Raw genomic sequence first — 9,334 nt, 5'->3', positions numbered from 1 at the left:
TTTTGCAATATTTGTATTGTGTTTGATCTTAATAAAGTTGGACCAGCTGGAAATAGACATGCATGAGATCACTTGGCATGTAATTTTCATATTACTCATCCAAATTTAATCTATGTCGTTGAGTATATTAGGATGGTGATTGGCGTGGTTTAGTCACGGCATTTAATGTGATAAAAGCTGCGGTAGTTCCATATCTAATGTATGAGACAGACCAGATTGTTAAAGTAATGAGAGAAATAGCATTCAGATGCGCGCATAAAGTTTATAAAGATGTGATTATGTCAAGAAATAATATATGTATAGCCCAAGTGGGAGATTATTAGGAAATTATTTGATTTCCTAACTTATTTGTGGGCAATATATATATTAATTATAATCACAAATTATGCTATTTCAAATTAAATGACTTATATAATGATGATCTCATTTATTGTTTTAAATGCTAATTGAATAAGTCATTATTACTTTTGATTTGGAATTAAATGAGAATAAAATCGGATATTATCTTTTGTTCCTTAGATAATTATTTGGATTTTAGATATATTATCTTTTGGGCTTTAGATACTATTTTATTTGGGTTTAAGGGTTTAATGGGTGCCATGCTCAAATATAAATAGACCTTCAGGGTTTCGGTCCCCAATATACCAAAGCCGCCTTTGTTACTCTTTCCCCATCAAAAGAGTTGCAGTTCAGCCACCTAGGAATACAGAAGGCTTTGGTTGAGGAAGATCGAAAGAACCACAAGATCCAAACTCTTCCGATCGTATGATTCATGTTTATGAATTCAGGTACGCTTCTGCATTCGAGTAGGATATATATTTTGATGATTCAATATGGATGATCTGGGATATTGAAATTAATTTATTCCAACATAAACTTGTTTCATCAACTTTGAATAATTGAAAAAAATTTTAACTCGTCATCTATTTTAGCAAATTGAGTTTAGGCAGCAAGACGAGACGCGGCAAGGTACAGCGACAGACGGCAAGGGAAGCAAGGGACGAACAGCGCACAGCAGAGCAGAGCGAGAGACGACCTCCAAGCGACGGACGCTGACGCCGCCACGGACGACAACGGAGATAGACGACAACACTAACCCACGAGAAATGTCACGGCACACTGTAGTCAGAAAACAAGTTAGGACTGGCTAGGGTTCTCTAACTTGGGGGCAAAATGCTAAGGGTTCTTTTGGCATTTTGAAAAATGGAGGTGCTCTCAATTAACTATTCTAACCCAATTATGAGAATATTTGTTTTTTAAACGGAATATTATTTTAAACGTTATTCTCACAGCAGAGACTAAATTGAAAAAAAAAAATTTAACGTCTAGAGATCCAATTGAAAAAAAAAAAGTATAGGGACTTAATTAAAAATTCGGTGAAATTATAGAGATTAAGGCCCAGCCCATATTTCTAAATGCTAAATTTATTACGAAATAGGGGTGGAAATGAGTCGAGTCCATGCGAGTTTTAACTTTCTGGAATCTAACTCATGTGGTAAATAGATGATCCAAGCTTACAAAGCCCGACAAGCCCACAAGCCTATTTAAAAAGCCTATTTCGTGAATTATAACTCAAAACAATAAAATTAAAAATTCTAAGTTGATATTAAATACATTCTAAAATTTATAATTCATAATTTATAAAACATAATTTATTTATATATCAATCGTTAGTCACATATTATAATCGTACTTACAATTCATAAACTTTTTCTTTTAACAAAAAAGTTACCGTCTTAACTAATCTTGACTATTAATTCTTTTTAATTTTGTTTTACGTTTAATATAAGTAAATAATTAAAAGTTTAAACTAAAAATAATTTATTTAAAAAAAAATTGACGGCGATCCAACAACTTTCTTAGGCTTTAAAAACCTATGGCATGTCTTTTTTAATTAATAGACTTTACAAAAAATTAAAATTGGACCTATTTAATAAAATAACTTGAACTTAAAACGAGTCGAGTCATGAGCTCCTATTGAGTAACCCTATTTTCATTTCTAATTATAACTTTATGACAATTGACAGGGTAAATGTGGCAGAGATATTGTACGAATGGCCAATATATTTGTCTCATAATAGCCACATCTCATATTTAAATCCCAGCTGTAGTTGGATTGTGATAAAACCTTTAATGTGTGTGAACGAATGAGTATGTGAGTGTGTATGAGAGAGTAATTTAACGGTGAGGTAAGGTGTAGTTTTAAGATTAAAATTTCTAATCCTCAACTCTTAAATTCAATATCAAAATATCTGAATAGTAGCATAGTATATACTTTAGAAACTAGTATTTATGGTTCCTTATCTTATAAAATACCTTTTATGTTGGATAATTAAATTTTTATCAAATCTCCTTATCCTTCTTTATCTCATCTTATTCTTCATCTCATCTCATCTCATCCTTTCATTTCATATTATCCAATATATTTATCCTTCTTCATCTCTTATCCTTTAAAACAACTTATTGTTCATGCTTGGGAGGCATTTGAGAAATGACAGGATATCCACTTGCAAGTTGCACCTTATAAAACGGAATTGCTGTAGAAGATTTTAATCTAATAATATAGTGGCAATATAGTGTATATATTTTAGAAACCAGTATTTGATTTGCCTTATATTTTACTATTGAGAATGCTTATAGTTGTGTCAAGTTAGCACAATTTCATTAGCTCTTTATCTTATAAAATATTTTTTACATTAGACATTTAGATTTTTATCAAATCTCCTTTTCCTTCTCTATCACATCTTATTCTTCATCTTATCTCATCCTTTTCATTTCATATTAATATATTATACAATCTATTTAATTCTACTTCATCTTTCATCCTTTCAAACAACTTATCATTCATGCTTGAAAGGCATTTGAGAAAGGACAAAATATACACTTGCAAGTTGCACCTTAAAAGGCTGAATTGCTGTATAAGAAACTGAAAGGGTAAGATGTAGTTTATGAGATTAAAATTTCTAATCCTCAACTCTCTCTTAAATTCATTATCAAAATATCATTCTTTAGAAACATATTTTTATTTTCACTGTCTTTAGAAATATATACATATGATTATTTTTTTAAAACAAATTACTACACAGAAAGTTATCTACAGAATTACATTTCATAGTGAAACAACCAGAATTGGTACTATTGCAAAACAAGCTTTATGTTCCATTCAAACATGTGCTTGCTGCTCTGCTTTCTGCATAAACTCTCCTTGCCCGTGTTAGTTCTAAATTCTAATAGTTTCTCCTAAGGCCTCTCCTTCGAAATTTCTCACTACTTGAACCTGAACTTGAACTATCTTCCGTCATCAGTGTCTTTGTTTTTGCCTTAGTTGAGTAGTCCTTATAGCCAAGCATGCTGGTCTCACCTTCATAGCTGCTTTCACTGGAAGATGTGTCACTCATTGTGTGGAACATTGTCATGTTCTTGCCCCGTGTCCCTTGGAACGAGTAACTTTTTGTTTTTCCTGTTTGTAAAAGAAGAATAGATCTTGCATGTGAATCACTTTTATCCCTCCCCAAACTGTAGGTGGTTGATAGCTTCCTTTGAATGCCTTCCCTTTCTTTTGACATATCAACCAGTTTCTCTAAAACCTCTCTGTCTGCTGCTTCCTCTGTGGCTTTTCGCTCAAGCTCGGTAATTGTCCTGTCCAATGCTTTCTTTTTGAGCTGAAGAGAGCACTGAAAGGTGAAGAAAGAGTAAGGGAAGGAGGAGTTGTCGACTACGTTAATCTTTAACAAAGCAAATTAACAACAGAGACCAAAACCAAAACTTGTAAATTTTCTACTATCAAAAGAGAAAATAAAATTATTTAAGAGTAGGAAAGTTCCAAGGATGTATAGGTTATTTAAGGCAAAGATAGAAAGCTTACTCGCTTGGCAAGGAAACTTCCAAGGCCTTGGTCTTGAAGCTTCTTTTTCGCCCAGAATGAACAGCAGAATCTTACTAGTCCAATAAGTATTGCCAAAACAGTTGATTCAAAGAGCAGAAACAATGCTATCACCCTTTCATTTCCTGCAAGAATGATTAAGACTGTATTCAGTTTTCGCAATTTTGTAGAGTCTTGTTAATTTTGCATAGCTGAACATCACCTGTGTAGATGCTGACAAGCTTGGTTCTTGCTTGTGAACAGCTTGATGCAAGCTTCTGACCTGGAAAATGATAAAAAAATGTTTAGAGAAACCATTGCATCATTGTTTAACAAGAAAAAATGGTCAGATTAACCGAGGGGACTAAGAATCATCTTTCAGTGAAGTCAGTCAGTTTTAGGACTCTGAAAATTTCAGAATGTGTTTGAATTTCACTCAGAAAAAAACCTCCTAATGCCGAATATTAATAGATTGTAATGGAGAAATCAATTACAAAAAATTTAAGTTTGGTTAATCTATAGACACAAAATAGTTTAGGTTTCTGAAAGTGCCTTGGTACCATAGAGTTCATATTTCTTGCAACTCAACTGCATATTAGAATCACCAGTGTGTGTATCTCTCTAGCAAGATGTACCACATTAGATTCAAAATCAGAACTTGTGTCACTTCAAAGGGATCTTTTACTCTTTATGACTACCAAGCCAGGGTTGGTGATTACATTATAATACAGAAATCAAGAAAAAAAATTGGCTGACATGCTTAGCGAGTTGATAACAAGACATTTAAGGATCAAAGATCGATCATAAAAGCAACATTTCAAACAAGTTATTTATATTAGTCATAAAATAAACTGCTTATTTATGTAAGAGAAGGTGTAGAAAAGATGTTGACCTGTAGTACGGCATTGCAGTAGGTTGCCAGTCTCTGCATTATATATTGGGACCAAGCCGTCAGTACATTTACATTCAAATAATTGCACTAGCCACAAGAAGTAAAATTCCCAGTTACTCCCTTAAATGAAAACTTTTGTGAAACCCAACAAGCTCAACTTGAAAGATGTCTTCATCTGAAGATGATAGCTGAGAACATTAAATAGTTTCACATGATTGACTAAACTACTTAACATGTATTCACACCTTAGCTATCATCTTCAAGTGAAGATATCTTAATATGAGCAGCTCCGATTGTTGAATGTTAAGTTTCAGTGTATCACTCACTCAATGATCTCAAAAGATGCAACTATTAGTTAAGCTTGGGAACTCTTACTTGAGGCAGCAAGGAAAGCAAGAAGAATCTCCTCATCTACTACAAACTGACTCAGATCGCTTTTGGATAATGAAGTTGTAAGTTGACCTATTTGAATCAACCACTCAAAATTACATAGTCTATGCAAATTTATTTCCAATACCAAGGGTTATGATGAAGGAACAAAGAGGACATATACCAGGATTATTTTCAGACCAATAGATTGATCCAGTTGCAGGAACTAACTTAGTTAACAATGCAACTTTCGGTCGAATTGCTGAAACAGTGGTGAATTCACCAGCAGTGTGGCTAACTTTTCCTTCCATCTCTATCTGTGAAGTATAGACAGAAAATCCAGAGCAATCAAGAAAAGAACCAACTTGAATCACATAATTATCTGTATTTCTTCTTGAAAATTTCTTAAGATCCCCAGTTGGTGAAAATGAATAAAGGAATCCATCCAATGAACCAATAGACACCCATCTTGTCGCGACAAATGTGCTTGAATGATGTAAGTTGATAAACTGCAAATAATTGGTTGTGTGATATTTCTGATCATTTGAAAAAGTTTAAAGATACTAGGGGCGAGTGCAAGGGAAGACGGATGCTGCATTATCATGCCGAAAATGTTCTGATGGATACAAGTGAAATTAAAGGACTATTGTAAAGAGAGTAAGATCTTGGAAAGCATCAGTTCAATTAGAATGATCCTAACTTCTCTTAGTAACATTTTCATATATGTTTGCATAACATTGATCCTTTACTAATTGAGAGACACATATAAACTAACCATGATTGACAATAAAACAGTATCTTCGATCAGTAAGCCTTATAGGTTAAAAGTTAAAACTTACCATTAGAATCTACTACGGGTACGGAATCAGCTTTGCTTAATGGGCCAATACTTCTCTGCCATAAGACATTACCTGAAAAGACATCTAGAGCCAATAAAAGAGCCCTCACAGGAATTGTTACATACAAACGACCATTGTTCCCGGCGGTGATGGTGAAATTTCTGTCTAAATAACTAAAATCCTGTATCCATCTAAAGTGACGGCCGCGAATAGACAAGCAATAGAGCTGTCCTTCTGTATTTGAGATCTGCAAATATTAAAAACATACACACTTCAAAGAAGTCACATTAATCCTGGGATATCAATGTAATGAATACAATTGGGTTTGACCCAATTAATAGAAATAAGTTTGAATATTAGATATAGTTAGAGTAGTCTATGTGGGAGTATTACATATAGTTTTTTTGGCCACTGTCTATTATATCCAAGATTAAGCAGACATAAAAACTTTACTTATCAACATAGCAATGATTTCGAAAACCATCTGTTATTATGTATATCATACTTGAGCCATGATTTTCAATAAATGTTACAATAAATAATAGATGGGTAAGCCTTACATATATACTACCCTCGCATTGATCAAGCACCGGGACCGATGCAAAGGAACAATCTGTAATGTTTTTCCGGCATCCTTGATGGTAGCCAAATTTATAAAGCAGAGGTCCAATACTCCACAGTAAACGTCCATGTGACTTATATGCAAAGAGTCCTCGATTCTTGATGTTTATAAACACTGTTGAGGTTAATGTGCTTACCGAAAGCCCAATAATTTCAGTCTCTACCTGTTGACCAGGTCCTGGACCAAAGAATAATTCTGCTACAGGCTCAGACGTTCCACTGATTTCCAGTTTAACCATTAATATTCTGTTATCAGCTATCAAATATATCTGCAAGTGCCAGGAACTAATAAATACCACGACTATAAAGAAAACTAAAAATTAATAAATAACAAAAAGAGAGAGAAAAGAGCCTTTTTCTCACAAAGTTGATTTGTCACCAAATGACAATTGCATCCCATCAAAAGTCAAGTTTCCATACAAACATTTACATTTTTTTTTTTGGGGGGGGGGGGGGGTGTTAAAATCATTACAGTCAAGTTTGTATGCATCTTCCTTAATAGTGTCATCTTACTCCAATTTTCTCAGTGGTCCTATCTTTTCTGGTCATTATAACTGATTGTAATAGATATTAGCTTGTATACAAGTTTGAATTGAGGATCCAAACTCCTTGTGTTCATATTCCATCAAGCAATGATAACAACAGTAGGCAACAAATTATCATCTTTTTCGGTATTCCATTAAATTATTATGGAATAATTTTCTCATTTTAGAGGATCCAAACTCCTTGTATTCATATTCCACCATAAGTCTACATGATTCAAATGTTTGAATGCCTATTTGGAATAAGCTTGCATTCCCTTTTCTATCAAACGATGCCTATTTTAGTATGTGGGATACCGGTATCAATCTACACCTTTCTGGGAATCCCACGCCTTAAAAACAAATTAGCTAATTAGGGAAGCCAAAATACTTGAAACTCAAGGAAATAGGAAATCTAATTCAGAATGGTAAACATAGTTTGTTGGACACTTTTCAATTGCTACAATAGACAATAGTTTTACACCAAAATACATGGATCCAAAACTCAGATAAATTCCATGATAATAGGTTACTGCAAGTAATTCCAACTCATCATTTATGCAGAAACATAATTTCAAGAAAATATTCATGAAGAGTGGCAAATCGAACCAGATGGTTAGACTGTGTTAATCAGAAACCATCCATCAGACCCAACTTGGTTGTTTAGCGGTTAAGCAGCTCAAAATAATAAAACACACCAAAATTTAATTATAAAAAAAGAAATGCAAATTTTGAATAAACCAAATTACTAGAAATAAACAATTGAAGTCTAAACTCTAAAGTAAATCACTTAAGGGATGATTATCATATATTCATATTCTTCATCTGGTTCATTTGCGATAAAATCTCCATAACTAGAACAGATCGACAAACCACAACAATAACAAAAACAATTCAATCATTCAAGAACAACCAATCCAATAATTTAATGATTAAACAAAACTATGAAATAAACCAATTTAGTAGTTGTAGTTCACAACACTATAACAGTATAACACAATCGGTATATAATATTCAGTAAAATTAGAAAAAAAAAAAAAAAAACAATTTAGAGTCTTGAAAACAAGCAACAGTATATTCAGTAGAACAAGCAAAATTAAACCGAAAAGAGCACAACTGAATCGGGAAGGCCAATGGCAGCAACAATAACAACACAACAGTGAGAGGAGAGATCGAGAAACAAGCACGAAATCGGATTGGATAGTGACTCACCTTGCCAAAACCTCCATGAACAGGTGCCATAGCAACATTGCATTTATAGTCTATATGCATGGTCCATGAGATGCTACCATTGCTTTCAAATGCAAAAAGTTTCTTATTGGAACAAACATAAATTCTTCCATCATCTCCAACAAGAGGTTTCGAAAGCCAATCGTACGCAGAGGAAGGGGATAATGTAGCAAGTGCAAACACAAAGATAAGTAAATGAATCATCGGCATAGTAAAGGGCGGAAGGGAACTCAGAACACAGAAGAGAAGAAGGAAGAAGAAACCGCCATGGAAGTTAATGGAATTGCTGCTGGAGTAACGGCCATGTTTATGTTGTCACTTGTCATTATCTAAATTTAATTAGTAGACTAAATACAATAAAATATTTAATTAATGTTTTTTTTTTATGAAATTTCCTTAATTAATGATTGGTATGTGAAAGTCTACTATTTTTTGTATTTTGAAGGTGAGATACATTTAAAGTTAATAATTAAGACATTAAATATTTTGATAAATTTAATTAAATTATCATTTAACTGTATCTGAGTTTTTATATATTTTATGATTTAACCAAAAATTGAATAATTAAAAAAAAATAGAATATTATCAAGTCTATTTTAATAATTTCTTTTAAAAAATATTATTCATTACATCTAATACTTTTAATATTTATATAAAAATATAATTTTTACTAATTATATATTTAAATTATTTTTTAATTAACAAAAAAAATGTTTTTGATTATTAAAAAAATATTAATATGAAAACGATATTTATTATAAGAGAAAATGATAAATAGGTCCTAATTTTTTTATTTGAAGACAAATTCGTCTTTCAGGATTGACAAATATAAAATCATTCCTCACCTTATAAAATGCGTGACATTTTTGTCATCCAAATGTCCGTTACGGTGCTTATGTGGTCCATTGTAAAGAGGTTTGAGGACGGATAAATCCTAGACTTCAAAATGATGTTGTTTTGCGATGAGTCTTTTTCGCTTAACTTCTTCATTTTCTCTCTC

The 9,334-nt window shown here is 32.6% G+C and overlaps 1 protein-coding gene across 6 annotated transcripts; it reads right to left on the bottom strand.

The window, feature by feature from the left end:
• Nucleotides 1–2,960: 2,960 nt before the first annotated feature.
• LOC112766927 (protein GAMETE EXPRESSED 3) lies at nt 2,961–9,334 on the bottom strand. Of its 6 annotated transcripts, none has more exons than XM_072223308.1 (9): nt 8,317–9,334; nt 6,523–6,852; nt 5,963–6,209; nt 5,308–5,440; nt 5,130–5,216; nt 4,755–4,787; nt 4,086–4,145; nt 3,866–4,008; nt 2,961–3,674 (listed from the first exon to the last, which is right to left on the bottom strand). In XM_072223308.1, exons 3-9 carry the CDS (start codon nt 5,963–5,965, stop codon nt 3,228–3,230), a joined length of 906 nt encoding a protein of 301 aa, XP_072079409.1. In that variant the 5' UTR covers nt 5,966–6,209; nt 6,523–6,852; nt 8,317–9,334; the 3' UTR covers nt 2,961–3,227. The 6 variants fall into 6 exon arrangements, with proteins under 6 accessions (XP_072079409.1, XP_072079408.1, XP_072079406.1 ...); XM_072223307.1 differs by having other exon boundaries at nt 5,308–5,632; nt 8,317–8,647; XM_072223305.1 differs by lacking the exons at nt 6,523–6,852; nt 8,317–9,334 and having other exon boundaries at nt 5,308–5,632; nt 5,963–6,233.

This window comes from Arachis hypogaea, chromosome 17 (genome assembly GCF_003086295.3).
Source record: "Arachis hypogaea cultivar Tifrunner chromosome 17, arahy.Tifrunner.gnm2.J5K5, whole genome shotgun sequence".
NCBI lineage: Eukaryota > Viridiplantae > Streptophyta > Magnoliopsida > Fabales > Fabaceae > Arachis > Arachis hypogaea.
Note: the sequence above shows the minus strand (reverse complement) of the source record. Positions and strands in the feature narration are given on the sequence as shown.